The following is a 23,260-nucleotide window of genomic DNA, read 5'->3' as shown; positions in this document are numbered from 1 at the left end:
TCATGTACTTCATTAAATATTTCTAGTTTGCTAAAAATAGAATTACCCTTCAACCCAGCAATCCCATTACTGGGTATCTACCAAAAGGAAAACAAAAATCATTCTATGAAAAGATGCCTGCACTTGTATGTCCATCACAGCACTATTTACAGCAGCAAAGAAATGGCATCAACCCAGGTGCCCATCAACAGTGGACTGGATAAAGAAAGTGTGGTACACGGACGCCATGGAATACTATGCAGCCATAAAAAAACATGAAATCCTGTCCTTTGCAGTAACGTGGATGCAGCTGGAGGTCATTATCCTAAGTGAATCAACACAGAAACAAAACCAAATTCCCCATGTTCTAACTTATAAGTGGGAACTAAACACTGGGTACACAGGTGTGAAAAGACGGGATCAATAGACGCTGGGAATCCAAAAGCGGGAAGGAAGGGAGGAAAGGAAGTGTTGAAAAACTATCTATTGGGAACTATGCTCACTATCTGGGTGATGGGATCCATAGAAGCCCAAACCCCAGCGCCACACAATATTCCCCTGAAATAGTACTGCCCATGTGCTCCTTAAAGCTAAAATTAAAAACCAACAAAAAACAGAAAGAAAAAAGTATCCCCAGGTAGCTGTTATAATTTTATTTCATGACAGCACCATCTTCTCTTTGCCCACACCTGGGTCTCCTAGTGTGCTGCTTATGTGATACCCACATGCCACACAGTTATTGCCTGAAGTACCAGTGGGCCGTGCAGGGGATGGGCTCTTCCTTCCAGATGGTCTGCAGCCTCTGGGACCACGCAGCCACCATCCCCTTTCTTTCTTCTTCGGATGCAATTTCAGGAGCAAAGCTGATCTGAGGGGCAAGGACTTTAAATCCACAGAAGTGTAACGTGCCATGCTAAAGCAACAGCGGAAGAAAAGAACTCATTAGAAACCACACCTGTTACATACCATTCGGTTAAATGACTTAAGGGGGGAAATGGTGTGAAACAAATCTTCAAAAAATCATGAAACAACCTTAACATTACAGGCAACTGAAAGCTAAACTTCCCTATGGCTTTAGGACACAGCCTTGCATAAGAGCCGTGAAGAACTTGGGGCAGTTGCAATTTCCAAGCTCTATTTTTATAACTGCAGTTAACCTACAATCTTTGCAACTGATTCAGACACCAAACATTATAGTTCTGCTTGACTGGGCAAATTATGGTACATTCACACTATAGATTATTCCAGAATGAGGTTATTCTAGCTATAATGTATACCATGGAAGTTTGTTCAAGATATCTGTTAAATGAAAATAACAAACAAATTTTAAGCAGTATTTATGATATACCATTTATGTAAAACAGCAGTAAATGTAATAAACCTATAATAAAAATTATGTATGTGAGAAAACATATAGGCCCTAAGAAAATAAATCAAACCATTTAAAGTGATTCTTTCTGAGGTGGGGGGGATTAAAGGGACTTTCTCTTTTTATATTTCATATTGTCTCTTTTTTTTTTTGCCATAATATGTACTTCTGCAAACTGAAAAAAAAAGATTTTTTTAAAAGCAAGAAGAATTTGAACTTGGCTAATGACACATAAGAGACCAGTTGGCCTGTGAAGAAGCAAGGTCAGGTTTGTAAATTATCATTTCCTTCAGTAGACTATCAGTAACTGGAATCACATACTTTTTCCTTTCAAAGAGGACCACTTTTTTTCTAAAAATATCACACTCAATCCTCTGCATTACTTCCTTTAAAACCCACACCCTCACCCAGGCCTGCCCTGTTAGGTGGGGAGTGAGGCCCACACACCACTATCCACATTTTTTTCCACAGGCAACATGATTTTATTTATCTGTTTGTTTGTTTGTTTGCTTGTTTTTGAGGTGGATTCTCATTCTGTTGCCCAGGCTGGAGTGCAGTGGTGCAATCCTGGCTCACTGCAACCTCCGTCTCAGGTTCAAGCGATTCTGCTGCCTCAGCCTCCCAAGTAGCTGGGACTACAGGTGCCCGCCACCACACTCGGCTAATTTTTGTGTTTTAGTAGAGATGGGGTTTCGCCATGTTGGCCAGGCTGGTCTCAAACTCCTGACCTCAGGTGATCCACTGCCTCGGCCTCCCAGAGTGCTGGGATTACAGGCGTGAGCCACCGCACCCGGCCTCAGACAACATGACTTTATTACTGGAAACCAACTAAGAAAAAATTACGATTAGGAGGAGAAAACAGCAAATGGTCGGGGTCAAAAACCAATATTCAGCAATCAATAGCTTTCACCAATCAAAAGAACTTTTAGAAGATATAATTGAAGACAAAATCCTATTTATAATAGCAAACAACAACAAAAGCAAGGAATGAACTTAGTCAATGTGCACTGCCTATAGGAGGAAAAATTGTTGTTTTGAAAGAATGTAATAGGATTAATTTCTCTGATATATGAAGAGTGCTGACAAATAGAAAATTAAAAAATACCAACAACCCAATAGGACATGGGCAAGGCATGTGCACCTAGAGAAAGTTCACAGAAAAGGGGTGACACGTGCATTTTCCCAGCAAACTCCCTACCCCTCAAGAACGAGCTCTCCCCGTCTCGACAAACCTCCCTTAAACAACCTGGAGGAACAGTTGACCCCTAGGGTTTCTGGGTTCTCTGGAGCCCCTGACCTGGAGTCTGCTCCCCACTCCCTCCCTCTGCCACCCCTCACCAGGGGTTCCTTCGTGGGACACCCCAGCATGTTGGAGCTGCTCTGCCCACCACCTTCCCTTTGGCAGGTGGCCACTACTCGGCCACATTTCAGGCCCAGGGACACTCACGCAGGCACCAAAAGGTCCCCTGGGGAAGCAGGCCTGGGAGGGGCCTGCATACTGGGAGGTGGGTGTGGGCTGGCTCCATAGGCCCCTTGCCCGTGTGGGGGTTGGCATGGCCAGCAGAGACCAGCATGCAGCCATCGGAATGCAGGGCCTGGGGTGCCACTTGCCAGGGTCCAAGGGCAGTGCTGCCCTCACCAAGCACTGCCAAAGCCATATGGATGGCCTCCACCCGCACGTATCACAACACACGCAGGGCCACCTTGGGGCCACTCTGCTGACCAGGCTAAGCAGGTTTGGCTTAGCTTCCGCCCAAACCATATCAAAAGCTATAATTAGGGCATGTTTTCTCTATTGGTCAAGCTTTTCAAATCTGTCAAGTAAAGCATTTAAAAGGGGCAAAATGTTATAATTTTCTTGTATCCAGGGGAGTCAAAATGGTGTGGGGCATCACGCTTCCATCCCATCTCATCTCACTCTTCGGGGAGCTGAGGGCATGTATGTGTGTGCGTGTGTGTGTGTGTATGCATGTGTGCATGTGTGTGTCTGTGTCTGTGTGTGCGTGTGCCAACAAGCAAGGGAGCCACTCGCAGCTGGTCTACCTGCAGTGGCCACAGGAAGTATCGAAAATCTCCATTGACTCCTGTTTTCGTGTACATCTCGGCCGTGCCTCCCGTGGTTACGGAAAGGAGCGCTAGTTTACCCTGCAAGGGAGAAAGCAGATGCATTTGTGTGGACTCCAGAAGAGGACGGAAATGTTGCCAAGCCTCCAGCACACGGGCTCAGCACAGCCAGCAGGGAACATGCGTGTGGACACCCTCCAGGGATGGACAAATGCAACACTCCCATCCATAGGTGACAATGACATCCCAAGAGGAGGAGGAGACATTCCAAGTGAATGGACCAAGCAGACACAGAAGCTCTAACATGCCCAGGTTGCTGGTGGAAACCTGGTTTCCATGACACCATGTGTGATGGATACGGCTGAGGCACTGACCATAGGACAAGGTTCCCAGCACACAGGGCCGCTCAGTAAGTGGTAGCACCATTCATGGTCCAAGACACATCTTAGTTACTCAGTATGTTTCCCTTATGTGCATTTATTTTCTGAAGTTTTAGAATTTAGAAATCATTCCTTTTTTTTTTTTCTTTTTTTTTTTTGAGACGAGTCTCGCTTTGTCACCCAGGCTGGAATGCAATGGTGCGATTTTGGCTCACTGCAACCTCCACCTCCCAGGTTCAAGCCAGTCTCCTGCCTCGGCCTCCCAAGTAGCTGGGACTACAGGCGCCTACCACCATGCCCGGCTAATTTTTGTATTTTTAGTAGAGACGGGGTTTCACCATGTTGGCCAGGCTGGTCTTGAACTCCTGGCCTCAAGTGATCCACCCTCCTCGGCCTCCCAAAGTGCTGGGAACACAGGCGTGAGCCACTGCACCCGGCCTTAAAAATCATTGTTTTAGTAAGAATTCATAGCTACCACGTGTTGCACATCTACCAGATTCCGTGCCCTCCTCATCCTGCCACGTGGGTGTCGCATGATCTTGTCTCACAGTAGGCACATGATGCTCAAGGGGGTGAACTTGTGCCAGGCCAGGGCTGGGCTCTGCACCAGGGAGATACTCTCTCTGGAGCCAGGACTGGCCGCCGGGTTGCCCACATAAGGTTGCCCAGGTCCCCTGTCACTTGACACCTGGCCCACTCCCTTGTTTGCCATGCGTGTAGTATGCTGTGGATGTGTTTACAGCCCCACTAGACAAAAAGCTCCATGATTTCAGAAACGATGCTGTGTCTACCCGTGTGCAGCACATGGTGCTTTGTACATAGTGGGTGCTCAATCAATATTTGCTAAGAAAAGGAAGCAAACTAGAAATATAACTTGATAGAAGACGCATCCTCTGTCCCCTCGCTCCAACTATCCATAGTGATCCTTATCCAAGAGCACATACCTGGAGCAAACCGGAATCGTAGAATCCTGGGATGTCAAAGGCAAAGCCCTGGCACAGCACCCTATCCATCCAGCCCTTCAGGATGGCCGGCACGCTGAACCAGTACAGCGGGAACTGTGGGCAGCAACACCAAAGAGAAACTGAGGCTGCGGCTCACCTCAGGTTTCCTAGTTTAGTTTATCTGGTGATTCGGAATGAAGCCCACAGCCCTCGTCTTCCCTGGCAGCTGGGCAGGTGAGGGTAACCCTTATGGTCAGCTCTGAAAGGTGCAGTGTGGGTGTCAGACAGGAACGGAGTTGACAATGGTCCTTGTTGCTGTTACAGGTAGCTCTGCATCCCCCAGTGATGACAGCCCCTGATGCTGGCCCTGGGCAGGCAGGGAGGGGACGAGGAGCTGTGCATGACACTGGCTTTGGAGCAGCAGTCTGTGATCAAGTCAGTCAAAAGGAAGAGTATGGAAAAGCATGCCCCTTCGCCTGCCTGGGGTGTGTTGTTAGCATCTGGAAGTCAGACTGAGTTAGGTGCTGAGCATCTATGGATTTAGACACCAACTAAAGTCATGTTTGTATTCCTTAGACCAGCACTAAGATCTCCCTATCCCATAGATGCCCTAACATTACATCCAGTGTTACCGCCTGGGAAGGGAAATAAACATAGGCAATCATCTGTTACCAAAGGTGGAAGCCAATGTCTCGTGTGCTTTCAATATAAAACAATCTCAGGACTTGGCATTGAAACCCAAGCTCCACAACCTGCTGCTGTGTGACTTTGGCAAGTTACTTGACCTCCCTGTGCCTCCTTTTTCCTGATTCATCAAATAGGGCTACGAATAGTTCACAGCTCACAGCATCCTGGTGAGGATTCGAAGACACACCACAGTGCCCAAAACAGAATCAATGCTCAGTGAGTGGTGGGCTCTGATATTAGTAGTGCAGTAGTGATGAATGAAATTTTTATTAATGTTGAATAAAAAAATAACTTATAATGCAGACCCTCTGGACAAACTATCAGAAAAAAAGGGAAAGCAGGGAAATGGAGTGAAATGAAGTGAAACAAAAGAAAGGCCATTATAGAAAGTCCAGGTCTTAGCCTACCCAGCCACCGGCTTATGGGAGTAGAGCGGGTGCGAGGAGGAAAGCGGGCTCCACGTGGCCGGCCGACCCGAGGGGGACAGCAGAAGCAGAGAGCTCAGCGTGGTTCTGCTGGGACCACGCACCCCAGGATACAGGCACGTCATACTGGCATGGTATTAAGGCAGAGATGGTAAACCACGTGGTCACCTAGGCCTGAGGACTATGAGTCCACCCACCTGTAATTAGGACAAAGGACATCCTGCACTTCGGTCAGATTAGCAGCTCAAGGTCACTGAGTAAAGAAAGGGCTGGTGTCAGGAAGGGGTGTGCAGAGGCAAGCCTGGGCAAGGATGAGGCAGCCCTCTTCCCGCACATGCAGGTTGCTTTTATGAAGGCTTGGGAACCTCATCATTCTGGAAAGGTGGTTTTGTCTGGAAAGTGGTCACATGCCCCTCATCCCCTGCCTTGCCCTCACATGGTGGGCTCATGCGAACAGTGCTCTCGTCCTACCCACTCCGCATCCTCAAGCAGGGTTGGAAAACAGAAATGATCTGAACCAATCAGATCCCTTGCTTGGAAATTCCAGATCAATCATCCCTTGCTTGGAAATTCTGGATCTAGGGGATCCAGACCCTGGCAAGCAGTGAGAGAGAACAGAGCCAAGAGGCAGAAAGGAGCAGATGGGAATCTGAGGACGAGAGCAGCTACAGCTCTGTCCTTGGGATCCAGGAGGCCCAAGTGACCAGAGCCCTTATAATAGATTCCCCTTTCCTTCTAGTTGGACAGGAATTTCTGTCACCCAACAATTCCCTCAAAGCTCATGTGCGTACTCTGCTGCCAGGTTTACACAGTCACAGCCATGCCTGCACATCTTCCTTGCAGTAGCGGGAAGTGGCCTGATGAGTCAGCACTCTTGGAGGCCATTTTGCAGGCCAGTTCACTCTGCAGTGGCATCACCTCCTTGTGAACAAATACAGGAAGGTGGCTGGGCTGGGGGTGAAGCAACAACTGAGAGGGTAGAAACCAGAGATTTTCCTCTTAATGATCAGGATATTTAAGGCAGGATATTTAAGGAGATGCCTTTGGCCTGATTTACCCTGATAAACATTTGTGCAGAGAAATGTGGTTCTCAAGCAGCCCCAGAATGTCCCAGGGCAGGAACGGGAAGAGAAGGGAAGCAACAAGACTGGCAGGTTTCGGATGATTCTTGGACCACTGGGCTAATGGAAAGATCCTTCATTCCTATTTACATGGCAGTCGGGATTTGGAGTGAGTGATATTGGCTACGTGGATATCTTTACCCAATTAGGTAAAGTGTTTAAAGTAGTGTTACATCTACGTACAGTGTTTAAAGTAGTGTTGTAACTAGGTGAAGTGTTGTAACTAGGTGAAGTGTTGTAACTAGGTGTTGTAACCAGGTTACAATATTTGCTCAGTAAGTGTGCAACTGTGCTAAAAACATTGATGCCACTTCCAGAAGCAGCACAAAACTCAATATTCAGAAAGAGTTTGTACATAAGATGAATCTGATTCAATATATTAATTAGAGAAAAACAAACCTGAAATATCACTAGGTCAGCCTCCTGAACCTTTTTCTGCTCATCAGTGATGTCGCTAGCCAAAGACCTTTGCTTGTAGGCTTCGTGGGTTTCCACTCCATAATGGAAAACCTCAGGATTAGAAAGAGCACCTGTGGGGGAAGAGGCCAAACATTGTCACTCCTAGGTGGGCATCCACAGCCCATCCCAACCATCCCAGTAGCACTGTGTATACTGGACTCCTCAGAGCAAGTCAAAGACATTTGCTGCAACCTGACCAGAAGCTGCACCCTGGATCCGAGCTAGGGAAAGAGAAGCAGTCTGGGAGGGCCGCTGATTGAGCACTTCCTACCTAGCAGGTGCTGTGCTCTACACACATCACCTTTCTTCATAACAACTGGTGAGACTGGTGTATTTCCCAATTTACCAGAGAGCAAACTGACACCCAAGAGAGGCTGGATGTCTTGTTCAATGCCAAACAGGTCTAAAAAAATAAACTCTACACTTTAATTTCATGCTCACCTCCACATTTTTGAGTATCTGTGTCTTGATTTACATATTTTATATTGCTTATCTTTAGCTCTTAACAGGTCACCATAGTGATTATTGTTTTTGATGGATTTGTCTGTTAGACTTAATAATAGTAATGAGTGGATTGTACACAATTACAGTATTAGAGTGTTCTGTGTACTTACTTTTACCAGTGGGTTTTACATCTTCAAATGTTTTCTTTTTGCACATTAGTGTTTTTCTTTCTTATTGAATTCCGTTTAGCATTTCTTGTAAGGTGGGTCTGGTGGTGGTGCATTCTCTCAGCTTTTCTGTTTGGGAAAGACTCTCTCTCTTTCAGAGGTGAAGGCTAGATTTGCTGGGTACAGTATTCTTGATTGACAGTTTTGTTCTTTCAGCACTTTGAAAATGTCCCACTCCCTCCTGGCCTATATGTTTTCTGTTGAGAAGTCTGTTGCCAGATGAACTGGAGCTCTGTTACACGTTATTTGCTTTTAGGATCCTCTTTTTGTTCTTGACCTTTGAGAGTTTAATAATTATATGCCTTGGGGTAGTCCTATTTGAGTCAAATCTGTTTATTCTATGACTTTCCTCTACCAGGATATTTATCTCTTTCTCAAGTTTTGGAAAATTTTCTGTTATTATTTCTTTGAATAAGCTTGCTATGCCTTGCTCTTGCTCAGCTTCCTCTTAAGCACCAATCATTCTTAGATTTGGTCTTTTGAGGTAATTTTCTATATTTTGTAAGAAATCTCCATACCTTTTTCTTTTTTCTCCCCTGTGTATTTTCAAATCGCCTGTCTTTGAGTTCACTGATTTTTTCTTCTGCTTCATCCATTCTGCTGTTGAGAGCCTCTAATGAATTTTTCAGCAAATGTATTTCTAGTTCCAAGATTTCTGTTTGATTTTTTAAAAATTATTTCAATCTCTTTGTAAAATTTAACTGATAAATTTCTGAATTGCTTTTCTGTGTCATCTTGAGGATTACTGCATTTCCTTAAAAGTGCTATTCTGAATTCTTGGTCAGAGAGTCCAAACAGCGCTGTCTCGTTAGGTTCAGTCACTGGTTCCCTGCTTTGTCTGTGTGGAGGGGTCATGGTTCCCTGTTTACTATTGTTTCTTGTGGATGACATCTATTTATTTCAGTCTTCTATGTCTGACTTGTTTTCATTTTTATTACATATATTTGCTTAGAAAGTCTTTGCAACTTTCTTATTAAATTTCTTTTTTTTTTCCTCTACTAAGTCACCACCTCCTTTTTGGCACTAGATGGTGGTTTATGCCCAGGTTTGCCTCAGCTCTAGTAACCTACTGTTCAGAATGTGCCAGTCTTGAATATGAGAGGTTCCAAAGGGGATAGCATGGTAGTGTGGGAACGCTGGCTAGCAGCTCATGTCCAGGAAAGCTGCTGAATGTACCTCCTACAGTGTGGTGCTACTGAACAGCCACTCTGGTTTGGCATCTCCTTTGGCTAAGTTACAGATCAGAGTTTCCAAGGCTGGGGACAATACTCCCATCTCCCTCCTTTGTCTCTGGCTGTTGTCAGGGATATTTCTCCCTTTAGGCACTCCTGATGCTTCGTGTGGGTTGAGGCAGGAACAGGTCTCCTTCCTGCCTGTTTCTGGGAACCCCAGAAAATTGAGAAGCTGATTGTCCACCTTGATCTCTTTTCCAGTGTAGAACCTCTGACTTGGGAGGAAATTTCCCACACAGTTGGTGCTGGGTAGTTTGTGAGGAGGGGTGTCATGGATATGATAGTCCAATCTCTTACCGTCTGCTTGGAGTTATTTCACTTATGTGTGGTCTTGGGAACTATTTCAACTTCATATTTGACTTCTGGGATATTGCTGGTGATAATCCCAGTGCTATCTATTTGTTTTTGGAAAGTGAAGCTAGCTTGCTTCTATAATGCCATTTTGCAGCTGGAAGTCAACATTTTTTAAAGTAAAAAACATAAAGATGGTTTTTACAAATAGAGCATTTATCCCATGACTCACCAGTGATATCTTTCTTTGTGGCCCTCGGCTCAAAGTTCATGGCATACAAATCAGACACTGTGACGGTGCAGCCCTGCCTGCTCAGTTCATCTACAGCCACATTCTTCAAGGATCCGTTGAAAGACCTGGGTTCCTGGTGTGCATAGACAATGAGTACTTTCTTACCTAAATCAGGATAAGAAACAGTTCCTCTTGAAGAACAACCTCTGTTAAATTCAATGAAGACTAAGATGAAAATTGAATGTTCAGGTGCATCATAGTAATTGAAGCTAAGAAATATCAAATTTTCTTTTTTTTCTCTCTCTCTCTCTCTCTTTTTTTTTAGACAGTCTCGCTCTGTCACCCAGGCTGGAATGCAGTGGCATGATCTCAGCTCACTGCAACCTCTGCCTCCCAGGTTCAAGTGATTCTCATACCTCAGTCTCCTGACTAGCTGGGACTACAGGTGTGTTTTGTGGGAAGTCAGGGACCCCGAACGGAGCAACCGGCTGAGGCCATGGCAGAAGAATATAAATTGTGAAGATTTCGTGGACATTTATTAGTTCCCCAAATTAATACTTTTGTAATTTCTTACGCCTGTCTTTACTGCAGTCTCTGAACGTAAATTGTGAAGATTTCATGGACACTTATCACTTCCCCAATCAATAGCCATGTGATTTCCTATGCTTGTCTTTACTTTAATCACTTAATCCCATCATCTTCGTAAGCTGAGGAGGATGTATGTTGCCTCAGGACCCTGTGATGATTGTCTTAACTGCACAAATTGTTTGTAGAGCTTGTGTGTTTGAACAATATGAAATCTGGGCACCTTGAAAAAAGAACAGGGAACAAGAGAGATAACCTTAAACTCTCACTGCCAGTGAGCCGGGCGGAACAGAGCCATATTTCTCTTCTTTCCAAAGCAAATGGGAGAAATATCGCTGAATTCTTTTTCTCAGCAAGGAACATCCCTGAGAAAGAGAATGCGTCCCTGAGGGCAGGCCTCTGAAATGGCCGCTTCGGGGGGCGGCTGTCTTTTATGGTCAAAGCTGTAGGGATGAAATAAGCCCCAGTCTCCCGTAGCACTCCCAGGCTTATTAGGACAAGGAAATTCCTGCCTAATAAATTTTGGTCAGACCGGTTGTCTGCTCTCAAACCCTGGCTCCTGATAAGATGTTCTCAATGACAATGCGTGCCCAAAACTTCATCAGCAATTTTCATTTCACCCCGGTCCTGTGGTCCTGTGGTCTCGCCCTGCCTCCGTTTGCCTTGTGATATCTTATTACCTTGTGAAGCACACAATCTCTGTGACCCACACCCTATTCGTGCACTCCTTCCCTTTTGAAAATCACTAATAAAAACTTGCCGGTTTTACGGGCTCGGCGGGCATCACGGAACCTGCCGACATGTGATGTCTCCCCTGGACACCCAGCTTTAAACTTTCTCTCTTTTGTACTCTGTCCCTTTATTTCTCAGACCGGCTGACACTTAGGAAATATAGAAAAGAACCTACATGAAATATTGGGGGTGAATTTCGCCCAATATCTGGCTGAATTTCCCCAGATAGATGTGTGCCACTACGCCCAGCTAATTTTTTGTATTTTTAGTACAGATGAGATTTTGCCATGTTGGCCAGGCTGGTCTTGAACTCCTGGCCTCAAGTGATCCACCCGCCTTGGCCTCCCAAAGTGCTGGGATTACAGGCATGAGCCACCGCACTTGGCCAGAAACACCAAACTTTCTTTTCTTTTCTTTTTTTTTTTTTTGAAACAGAGTTTCGCTCTTGTTGCCCAGGCTGGAGCAACGATCTCAGCTCACTGCAACCTCTGCCTCCCGGGTTCAAGCAATTCTCCTACCTCAGCCTCCTGAGTAGCTGGGATTACAGGCATGCGCCACCACGCCCGGATAATTTTTTGTATTTTTAGTTAAGGCAGGGTTTCTCCATGTTGGTCAAGCTGGTCTCGAACTCCCGATCTCAGGTGATCTGCCCACCTTGGCCTCCCAGAGTGCTGGGATTACTGGTATGAGCCACAGCACCTGGCCCCAGAAATACCAAACTTTCTAATAGGTGGCAGTTTTAAAGTAATGGGCATTTTAAAAATCCAGTTATTCATAGCTCAACATCACAATGCAATGGGTCAAATTATATCGCCTCAAAAATACCACCACTAAATCTTTTAAAAGACCAACCTGATTTGGTTATCCTCTATAAGAAGGTTTAGAACAGCTCCCTAACACCAAAATAAAGAACTGCTGGAATTAATCTTCCATGCTAACCCTACATTTGCAGATATCAGCTACAGGCACCTTTCAGTGTGGCACAGTTCTGCTTCCATCTCCCCCAGTCCATCAAAATCTGACACTTAAACAAAACATGAGGAATCAGACCCGCTGGTCTCATGGGAAGGCAGGGCCACATGGAGCCCATCTTTCAGTGGTGATGCTGATAACAAAGAGGACTCTAGGAAGAGTCAGGCCCTCCTGGCACTGGCAGTATCGTTCACACCAGGGACTTCTGGAGCAGTATTTTCCTCATTGGAAAGAGTCTCCAGGCTTATATACTGACTTCCTCGGGGAGTCAGCCTGGTGATTTGCTTAATTAAATTTACCCTGGTCACCTCTAAGATGTTAAACTCTTTATTTAAATTTTTCATAATGACACTTTAAGGAGAAAACACACATATCAGTTGGAAGCAACGGGTTTCAGGGCATTGAGCTGACTACAAAGGTTGAATTCCATAAGTTAGATTCTTGGTTAACATTTTAATTTTACTTTCTCAGACTCTTATTTCAATAAAGGAACTATACTTAGGGGCTTAACAGGAGAATAGATGCAAATGAAATACCTACACCAATGGTTCTCAACTGGGGCAGTGTTGTGCCTGCTAGGGGACATTTCTCAATGCCTGGAGACATTTTGGTTTGTCACAGCTAGTGGGGGAGGGGTGCTACTGGCATCTGGTGGGCAGAGGCCAGGGATGGTGCTAAACATAGTGCACAGGACAACCCCCCAAAACATAGGATTATCTGGCCCAAAATGTCAGTAGTGCCAAGGTTGAAAATCCGAATCTACACTATAATGTATAGAATAAGGTGAATCTGTGTGTTCTAACATGAAAGGCTCTCCATGTTATATCGTTAGGTGAAATAAAAAAGTTGCAAGATTGCATTTTCATGTATATGTGCATGATAAGCAGTTGCAAAAGCAAAGATAGAATCGTACTGAATTTTTACCCAAGATGCCTCCTGGGGTTCATTCACCTGAGCCCCTGCTATGGCCCAGGGATAATTTCAGGGCCTGGAGGCACAGCAAAGACAGGGTAGGCAGGGCCCCACTTTTGAGGAACTTAAATTCTGGAGGAAGTCGAAAGGAACAATGAAACAAGTGAAAAAATAGAAAACTAGATAATTCCAGATAGTTTATACACTTCCACGTGGCTTGGATTTTTTACGACAATGTATCCAATTTCTGATTAAGAGTCTAACTCCTACCTGGAAGATCAGTGTGGGAGGGTCACTTGAGCTCAGGAGTTTGAGACCAGCCTGGGCAATACAACAAAATCCCATCTCAAAAAAAAAAAAAAAAAAAAAGTCTTACTCCACAATAGTGAATCATTACCTGCCATAGCGTAAGAAGGTGGATTCCTTCTCTCTGATTTGATGGGTGGCTGGGGCTTTCATGCGCAGTCTCTCTTCAGCGAGTCCAGCAATCTGGAAGACAAAACGAACCCAGGGGAGGTGGGGAGAGGCATGGGTGAGGTCGAATGTACCACATCTAGGCGTCACTGCTGCTTCCTGACAGACACGCAAACACATCAGAGAAAGACGTCTCAAGAGAGGCCAGGAATCTTCTGGAGATTTAGGCCTCAGAGGACAAGCCACGCAGGATGTCAAAACCCATACTTTTTTCCTTTTTGGAGAGGACTCGCCACGCAGGATGTCAAAACCCATACTTTTTTCCTTTTTTGAGAGGACTCAGAACCTTCCATCCAGACAGTCATACAGCAAAGGACCCAGGAAATAAGCCACGGTAGGAAGCAGGAGTTGAGCCTCCTTGGCCTTCCTGCCTTCCCCAGTTTTCCCCGTAGATCGAGCAGAAGGCTGGGGGATCAGTGAACCGCCACACCACCAATGGGTGCGCGCACTCCTCGGCTGGTGCCAGACACTGGTGGGCCAGCACTGGCAGTTGTCGGCCCTTCCCCTCACTTGAAAATAATGGGAGTTGGCTTAGACCCAGGCTCTAACCAGAAGTCTCAGAGATTCTCCAGGGATGCAGCGGAGCGGAGGAGACCCCCCACATCGGACAGACTTGGTGCAATTTCCAGCTCTGCCCATTGTAGCTGTGGGCCCTGCAGCACATCCCTCCACCCCTCTGTGCCTCAACCTCCTCATCAACAAAGTCACAGCATGGCCCAGAAGAGTGAGAGAGAGACAGTTGCTATGTGCAGTGGCTGGCACACAATGGGGCTCCGGAAAAACGTGAGTTCTCCCCAGGGGAGCCTTTGGCCTCACCTCCTCCTGGCCATCTCTGAAATTCTGGCTTCCTTCTGGGAGAGACAAGGAGACTCCAACAAACCCACTCTCCCTACCATAAAAAAACAGCTCAGATAAAACTTAACAACAACAAAGCAAACAACTCAATGCAAAAATGGGCAGAAGGCTTGTATAGGCTTTTCTCCAAAGATGTATGAATGGTCAGTAAGCCATGAAAAGATGCTTAGCATCACTAATCATTAGGGAAATGCAAATCAAAACCACAATGAGATCCCATATCACACCCATTAGAATGGCTACTACTACCAAAAAACAAAATAACACACGTAGGTGAGGATGAGGAGAAGTCGGAACCCTGTGTACCACTGGGGAAAGGTCGAGTGCTGCCGCTGCTGTAGAGGTGCTGTGCCCCCAAAATATACAATTAGAAAAATGAGAATTAACACATGACTCAGCAATTCCGTTTGTTACTCTGAACCCAAAAAACTGAAAGCAGCGTCTTGAAAACCACTTGCCCACCCACGTTCAAAGCAGCATTTTCCACAACAGCTAAAACATGGAAGCAACCCAAGTGTCTATCAGTACATGAAGAAAACAGCCAGAAAATTCTACTCTTAAAAGTGGCTAAAATGGGGTCAGGCACCGTGGCTCACACCTGTAATCCCAGCACTTTGGGAGGCCGAGGCAGGTGGATCACCTGAGGTCAGGAGTTCGAGACCAGCCTGGCCAACATGGCCAAACTCCATCTCTACTAAAAATACAAAAATTAGCCGGGCATGGTGGTGCATGCCTGTAATCCCAGCTACTCGGGAGGCTGAGACAGAGCGAGACTCTGTCCAAAAAAACAAAAAACAAACAAACAAAAAAAGTGGTTAAAATGGTCAATTTTATGTGAGATGTTCTGTACCACAGTAGGAAAAAAATGGGATAAAAAAACAATGCAGAGAGTGTGACTAGGGCTTAGTGTGAAGACACGCATCGCGCATGTTGTGTCCAAACGACAATGTGAACCTATCACTGTGTCTTTACAGCAAAACAAAAAGCACAGAGACACACAAAAGTGGTGCTTATCCCCACTAGGACTGCATCTTGAGCAGGGCCTGAATGAGCATCTTCCAGGGCTCACTCCTTATCTCCAGCTGTCCAGGAGCACAGGCACAGGGCTGGGGTCTGCAGAATACTGCAAGAAGGGAGGTGAGTGCTGAGGAGTGGGCTCCACCTAGGCCAGGCGCCCTGTGGATGGAAAGGAAAAGAGGCTACATCACTGTGGCTGAAGCTGAGTTGGGGACAGGCATGGGACTTAACAGAGTGGGGCACTGTCACCCCCCAAGAGGAGGCAGACAGCTCTGATCACTCCAAACGCCCAAAGGTGACTTCAAATCCTTCCCCATTCGCTTGACTTCACTGGACAGCTGGGAACCTGCATCTTTGGTGACTGAATATCCCCACTCTGGTTCCCCAAGGACAGACCCTGAGTCGATTCCAGGAATCCACGCGTCCAGGTAAGCACTACATTTCCTAGGCTGCCTTGCAGTTGAGATGGCCAGTGAGGTGTCAGCAGAAGTCACAGGCGGGGCTTCCAGGAAATAGCCTCAAGAAGCTAACTCAGCTGGGCCTGGGAGGTGTGGGAGCTAGCTCCCTCTGGCTTTGTCGCTGGCTCTCTTCCCAGCTGGACTGTGGGATGATGCTAGGGCTCAGTCAGCCTTCTTGTCGTCCTGGGGATGCAGGCTATGCACCAAGGGCAGGGAGCAGAAATACCAAAGGAACCTGGATTCCTGGGGCTCTCTTGGGGCTGCAAGACGGTGGTGGATTGGCAACTGCAGATATTTGTGTTTATGTATTTTCCAGGCAGAAACATCTACAGTGGCACTGAGTGTGTAGCGAGGGCCATGCACTGTCTGTCTGAAACTGCATAAGGCCTCCAGGCACAGGCTTTGTGTCCAAGTACCTTGCTGTGTTTAAGGCACATCACAGCACCGGAGAATGTGGGAGAGGTCACATTCATCCATTCAAAGCGCAGGGAGGTTCCTATTCTGACACCAGCAACACTTACAAGAATGAACCTAAAGCTGGGCAGTGAGGAAGGAAAGGAAAAAGAAAGTTTATGAATACAGGTAGTATTATTTGAACCGGTAAGTTGCACTATAAATCACAATAAAAGATACTGTGTATATCACTAAAACAGAAGAGTTGGCCTCCATGAGGATGAGGCCTTTGGGTCTCCAGGCATTTGCCAGCTCTCCTAGCCTAGGGGCAGGGGCACCTGCACAGCCCTCTGCTTTTCCTAGAATTATCAGCAGCAAGCACATGTCAGGGAGAGACATGGTTGTCTTAGCACTGAGGCTGAAATCCTGGATGTTCTTGGGAGGGCAGTGATTGTGAAGAACAAGTTACTTGTCTAGTCCCTGGAGGTCACTCCTCAAAGCCTCCCAATGAGGCAAGTTTACAGAATCCACACTCCCCAAGCCAGCAGTGACACCCACACTTGGCAGTGAGAAGTAGGGCTGTAACTTACAAGGTAAGCCAAAATGGTGGGTCGGGAAAGGGATTTATCTTAAAGGAAAAAAAGAGAGTGAGTGACCTCATCATTAGCTGGGAGGCTCTACGGTGCCCTGGTAGACAGTCACTGCCTGGAGGTGACTTTGTAGAAAGCAAACTTTGGCTGTCACAGTGCATAGGGAGGCCTGGGAAATCCCAGGGAAGCAGAAGTCTGGTCTGTGATGGCCAGCACTTTGAGAGGCTGAGGCAGGAGATCACTTGAGCCTAGGAATTTGAGACCAGCCTGGGCAACATAGTGAGATCCCATCTCTACCAAAGATTTTTAAAAATTAGCCAGGTGTGGTGGTGCATGCCTGTAGTTCCAGCTACTCAGGGGGCTGAGATTAGAGGATTGCTCCACTCCAGACTGGGTGACAGAGTGAGACTCTGTTTCAAGAAAAAAGAGAAAGTAAAAGAAAAAAAAGAAAGCCTATTTGGCTGAACTGTGTTTCAAAAAAAAAAGAGTTGGGTGGTGGTAGATGCCGTCAGGGAGGAGGGAGGGGTCTGACCTGACCCCTCCTAGGGTAGGGGTGAGCATTTTATTCTAAGCCTGACAGAAAGCCCTTGGAGCCTCTTAAACTAGAGAGTAATATGGAATGATGGCCAGTTGCGGTGGCTCACACCTGTAATCCCAGCATTTTGGGGGGCCGAGGTGGGGGGATCACCTGAGGTCAAGAGTTTGAAACCAGCCTGGTCAATGTGGCAAAACCCTGTCTCTACTAAAAAATACAAAAATTAGCCAGGTATGGTGGCATGTGCCTGTGGTCCCAGCTACTTGGGAGGCTGAGGCAGGATAATCACTTGAACCTGGGAGGTGGAGGTTGCAGTGAGTCAGGATTGTGCCATTGCACTCCAGCCTGGGCAACAGAGCAAGACTCTGTCTCAAAAAAGAAAAAAAAATAGAGTGATATGAAATAATTTACCTTTGTAAACATTGCCAGTGTTTCTGCAGACTGGGGGAACACCTTATCCTGATTCCCAAAGTGACTGCCCGAAGACATGTTGTTTGTATGAAATGCTTCATTTTCACTCCTCTAGACAGGGCATCCATTCTTCAGTGTCCCCAGCTCACCACTCCCTTTTGTATTCCTTGGCCCAGTTTACATGTTTACATCATATGCCTGGTGGCATGTGAGTTTGTGACTTCTGTCTCCATCTCCCTAGCAGTTAAGAATAAGAATCTGAGGTCCAAGAGCTGAGTGACTGACTCAGCTCTATTTGAGTGACTCAGCTCTATGTTCTATACTATTTGAAATAGTGGGGAAAGACTCCAAGGCTCTTGACTTGCAGTGTGTCACTGTTCACTTCAGCCCAGGCACTTCCCCTGGCACCCCATCCACAGCAGTGACAGTTCTGTCCCTTGTTAGCAACTATGCACCTACCCAGGCCTAAAGGAAAAAAGATCCATGTGGTTATTAAACCGTATATACCAGGTCATATGGGCTCTGATATTTCTGATGTGCACATTATTTAATTTTAAGAAGTTATTTTGTAATGTTTTCACTTTATTTCCTGTGCCTCTTTCCATGTGCACAGTCCCCTTGCTGGGCATTCTAACAGACAACATTTCACAGTGTATTCAGTGTGTATTCGTGCTGCAGCTAAACCATTGCCTGCATACCCTTTTGTGCCCATTTTCCTATTTCTGGGACCTGAGGTTATTTCCATTTTTTTCCCAAAACTATAAACAGCACAGCTAGAAGTGTATATTATTTAATACTTGTTCCTTTTCATGTATTTCTCTGGCTGTGATCTTCCGAGATTAAAGGTTAAACTGATTAATTTTTTTCAGAGATTAAAGGTTAAAGAAGCTGATTTTTGGCCGGGCGCAGTGGTTCATGCGTGTAATCCCAGCACTCTGGGAGGCCGAGGCAGACGGATCACCTGAGGTCAGGAGTTTGAGACAAGCCTGGCTAATATGGTGAAACCCCATTTCTACTAAAAATACCAAAAATTAGCTGGGTGTAGTGGCACGCACCTGTAATCCCAGCTACTCGGGAGGCTGAGGCAGGAGAATAGCTTGAACCCGGGAGGCGGAGGTTGCAGTGAGCTCAGATTGTGCCATTGCACTCCAGCTTGGGCAACAAGAGCGAAACTCCATCTCAAAAAAAAAAAAAAAAAAAGAAAGAAAGAAAAATGAGTTCAAGACCAGCCTGGCCAACACGGTGAAACCCCCACCTGTACTAAAAATAAAAAAATTAGCCAGGCATGGTGGCAGGCGCCTGTAATCCCAGCTACTCGAGGGGCTGAGGGGGGAGAATCTCTTGAACCTGGAAGGCAGACGTTGCAGTGAGCTGAGATTGCCCCACTGCACTCCAGCCTGGGCGACAGAGTGAGACTCTTCTAAAAAAAAAAAAAAAAAAAAAGAAAAAAGAAAAAGAGGGCCGGGAGCAGTGGCTCACGCCTGCAATCCCAGCACTTTGGGAGGCCCAGGCGGGCGGATCACGAGGTCAGGCGTTTGAGACCAGCCTGACCAACATGAAACCCGTCTCTACTAAAAGTACAAAAAATTAGCCAGGCGTGGTGGTGCGCCCCTGTAATCCCAGCTACTCGGGAGGCTGAGGCAGGAGAATTGCTTGAACCCGGGAGGCGGAGGTTGCAGTGAGCCGAAATCGTGCCACTGCACTCCAGCCTGGGCGACAGAGTGAGACTCCGTCTCAAAAAAAAGCTGATTTTTTTTCCCAGAGAGATTATAGGTTAGAGAAGCTGATTTTTTTTTTTTTCCACACTGCCACAATGTCCTTGACAAAGGCAGCGCAAACCAGTGGTTCAGCCGCGCCTTCAGGGCAGCGCTGGGCAGCGCACGGGCCTAAACCCCGGTACCCCCTTTACAGACTAACCTCGGGCCCGCTGATTCCTACTTGTAATATGACTATGATACCAGCACCCGCTTCATAGGGTTGAGGGCAGATTCCACCAGACGATTCGACACCGGGTCCCTGCGTGTGGGCGCGTTCCGTGAGAGCCAAGCACGATCCTATGTACAGAATGGTCCCTGGCCCGGGCGCGACGACCCACAGGGCTCTATGGCCGGCCAGCTGAAATCCCAGAGAGCGTTCTGGCCCTCCAGTCCGGGAACTGTCCCTCCCAAGTCCCCCGGTCCCCGACCGGGGATCACTCACCTTCCGACCAGCGCACGCCTCAGTAGGAGCCGCAGGGCTGGGACCCGCGTCTCCCCAAGGACCGCTCTAGGAGTTGCGCCAGGTTCCGGCCGCACAGGGCCGCGCACTCTCAGACGCCTGGAGGGCGGGAGCGCTGCGACTGCGCCCCCGGGGACCAGGGACCCGCGCCAACCTAAGCAGCCCAGAACCTGCCCCGCGACGCGGGACTGCAGGCCTCTTTCCGCAGCAGGCGGGCCACCCCGAGGCCCCGCCCACACCCCCGCCCCTGAGCCCCGCCCCCGAGTCCCGCCCACACCCCGCCCCGCCCCCGAGCCCCGCCCACACCCCGCCCCGGCGATGCGGCGCCTCGCTCCGCGCCCGCCCACGCCCAGGCCCAGTCTCCACACCGGAGTCCCGCCCCACCCACACCTTGCCTCGGCCCCTAAGCTCCGCCCACTCCCCTCCCCTGAGGTCCGCCTGGGGCCTCGCCCGGCGATCCGGGGCTGGGGAGGACTCTGCTGGCTTCCAGGGAGGTGGAAACTGGGTTGATAGAAATCCAGCGCGGGGAGGATGTGCCGAGAGGAGGGACGCCCCTGCCCTGCGTCTCCCGCTCCCCATCCCTGGCAGGTATCCCGGTTACAGAATGAAGGTCCGTGGTGCAACAGAAAGAATGAGCCACTGATACACTCATCAGCTTGCTCGGATCTCCCGGGGAGTTACGCTGGTGAGAGAAACCAGTCCCAAAGGTCACTCACCGACGGCGCCGCTGGTGTACTGGTATTATGCAAGATGCCCCCGCAAAGGTCACGCACGGATGGTTCATTTATCTAAAGAACAGGGGAGAGAAATGCAAGACTCATTAGCAGTGCCCAGGAGATAGGGAGGAGGGTGGGTGTGGCTATAAAAACGCAACCCAGGGGGTGCCTGTGAAGGAAATCTGCGTCCCGCGGAACGCAACACGCTGTTGGGATACCGGACTGTCCTTTGTGAGATGCCACATCGGGGGAAACCGGATGGCTCCACAGAAAAAGTTCGTTTAAAGGAAAATGGTTTAAGGCCAAGGAAATACCTAGAGAACGGAAAGTCTTGAAACCAGAGCCGGTGGGGAGTTATGGGGGGCGGTGCTGGTGAACAGTTTGGGCCGACTGTCTATTTTTCCAGCGCTTGCTGGCTTCTGCCACCTCATTTGGCAGTCACCTGCCACTGCGACCTCCCCAAGTCCCTTCTCCAAACTCTATACCTTGATTTCTGGTGTCCCGGGATGGCCCCACTCCAACAATTGAGCAGAAGGAAGGAAGGTTTCCCCTGGGTTTAGAATGTTCCTAACGAAAATAACTGCAACTCTTGATTGCACCTCCTGAGGGTCGTTGAGACTTTCCCTCTCAGATACTTACTGGTTCATTCATTCGTTCATTTTGCTTTAACTCACAGGGCCCCTCCCCATCCTAAGGTGCACTGCTGGGATTGGTCTATGTGTTGATGATATTCTCCTGGTCTTCAGAGGTGAGAATGTGCCCTCCCTCCGAGATGCCCTCTTGCCCCTGAGCTCCCCAGCAGAGAACAGGCTGCCTTGTCTTGTGAATCCAGATCCTGGGAGCAGTTTTCATTTAGGAATGGAACAACAGGTCCTGGGAGCATTGGCGCCTGCGCGCCCATCATGCGAGTCTGTGATGCAACATCACCACCTTGTGGCAGCGAGGAGCTATCACAACGTGGACTGAGCAAGTTGCTCCCTGCTTGGGGTTGGAAGCTGGACTGGCCTAGTTCTCTGGGTCTTTTGTAACCTGAATGGTGGTAGATTCCAGGACAGTTCAGTAGGAGCCCATCCTCAAAAGGAAAATAACAGAACTTCGTGCTAATCTGGTATGGGGCTGAGCAATTACTGCAAACAAATGAGATGTGACCATAATTGCATCCTGAGTTTGAGGAGGAGGTCATGCTACTAAAACGAGATAAAATCAGCTCCAACAACAAACAGCATCTCTGGGGCTTTCCAGATTCTCACTTTTCATTTAATCCCCAGCCTTAGTGGAATGCAAGAGTCGGAGTCGGCATTCTGGGCAGGGAGGCAGGTGAGGCAGGTACACATTTCCTCTTCTCCCCAATGCCCCATGTTTCTATTTCTGAATAAAATGGACCATCATGGTGCTAAGGTAAGGCTAAACTAGCTGAGCCACCTCCTGAAGAGGACATTGCTTTTGTTTTTATTTAATAAGATTCCTTTCCCTTCTGCTACCAGCATCCCTATTCCTTTGGAAAACTGCTTCTTCATAATAACATAAAGGTTTTTGGATTGTTTGTTTTGTTTTTTGGGTAGCAAAATCTGTATAACATGGAATTTGCTATTTTCACCATTTTAAGTGTACAATTCAGTGGCATTAATTACCTTCAGAGTGCTGTGCAACCATTACAACTATTTATTTTCAAAACGTTTTCATCATCCCAAATAGAAACACTTGGGTCAGGGGCCATGGCTCACGCCTGTAATCCCAGCACTTTCGGAGGCAGAGGCAGGCAGATCACCTGAGGTCAAAAGTTTGAGACCAGCCTGGCCAACATGGCGAAACCCCATCTCTACAAAAATTTGCCAGGTGGTGTACACCTGTAATCCCAGCTACTCAGGAGGCTGAGGCAGGAGAATTGCTTGAACCCAGGAGGTGGAGGCTGCAGTGAGCTGAGATCGTGCCACTGCACTCCAGCCTGGACGACAGAGCCAGACCCTGTCTCAAACAAAAACAAAAACAAATAGAAACACTGCACTCATTGGATAATAAATCCCCATTCTCCCCTCCTTCCACTCCTGGTAGCCTCTACTTTCTGTCTCCATGAATTTGTCTATTGCTTGTATTTCATATAAGTGGAATCCTACAAGATGTGGCCTTTTCACTAAGCTTTTTTCCCTCAAAAACCTTGTTGCTGAGTTTCATCCATGTTGTAGTATGCATCAGAAGTTCATTCCTTTTTATGGCCGAATGATAGAAAAATGTGTATACCGCCTGGCCAACGGGGGGAAACCCCGTCTCTACTAAAAACACAAAAATTAGCTGGGCATGGTGGTGGGCACCTGTAACCCCAGCTACTCAGGAGACTGAGGCAGGAGAATCGCTTGAACCCAGGAGGCAGAGGTTGCGGTGAGCTGAGATTGTGTCATTGCCCTCAAGCCTGGGCAACGACAGCAAGACTGTCTCAAAGAAAAAAAAGAAAAGAAAAGAAAAAGAAAGAAGAAAGAAGGAAGGAAGGAAGGAAGGAAAAGATGTGTATACCAGGCATTGTTTATCCACTCATCTGTTGTTT

At 47.4% G+C, this 23,260-nt stretch overlaps 1 protein-coding gene across 50 annotated transcripts in view; it reads right to left on the bottom strand.

Annotated features, from left to right (window-relative positions):
• Positions 1-611: 611 nt before the first annotated feature.
• The window catches only part of NQO2 (N-ribosyldihydronicotinamide:quinone dehydrogenase 2), a 30,832-nt gene continuing 8,183 nt past the window's right edge, over positions 612-23,260 (bottom strand). Inside the window, exons 1-12 of one of the 50 annotated variants that reach the window (XM_063665731.1) lie at positions 19,988-20,229; positions 18,844-18,966; positions 17,789-18,025; positions 15,798-16,396; positions 15,384-15,560; positions 14,346-14,418; positions 13,453-13,544; positions 9,855-10,019; positions 7,369-7,499; positions 4,737-4,850; positions 3,392-3,493; positions 612-892 (exon numbers count right to left, since the gene is read on the bottom strand). In XM_063665731.1, coding sequence (XP_063521801.1) covers positions 716-892; positions 3,392-3,493; positions 4,737-4,850; positions 7,369-7,499; positions 9,855-10,019; positions 13,453-13,459 — 696 coding nt within the window. In that variant the 5' untranslated portion in view covers positions 13,460-13,544; positions 14,346-14,418; positions 15,384-15,560; ... (2 more) ...; positions 18,844-18,966; positions 19,988-20,229 and the 3' untranslated portion in view covers positions 612-715. Of the gene's footprint in view, positions 893-3,391; positions 3,494-4,736; positions 4,851-7,368; positions 7,500-9,854; positions 10,020-10,695; positions 10,805-13,452; positions 13,545-14,345; positions 16,397-17,788; positions 18,254-18,843; positions 18,967-19,987; positions 20,279-20,721; positions 20,794-23,260 lie in introns of those variants that run through there. The other 49 variants (XM_063665736.1, XM_063665728.1, XM_063665740.1 and 46 more) reach the window with 49 other exon arrangements.

This window comes from Pongo pygmaeus, chromosome 5, assembly GCF_028885625.2.
Source record: "Pongo pygmaeus isolate AG05252 chromosome 5, NHGRI_mPonPyg2-v2.0_pri, whole genome shotgun sequence".
NCBI classification, from domain to species: domain Eukaryota; kingdom Metazoa; phylum Chordata; class Mammalia; order Primates; family Hominidae; genus Pongo; species Pongo pygmaeus.
Note: the sequence above shows the minus strand (reverse complement) of the source record. Positions and strands in the feature narration are given on the sequence as shown.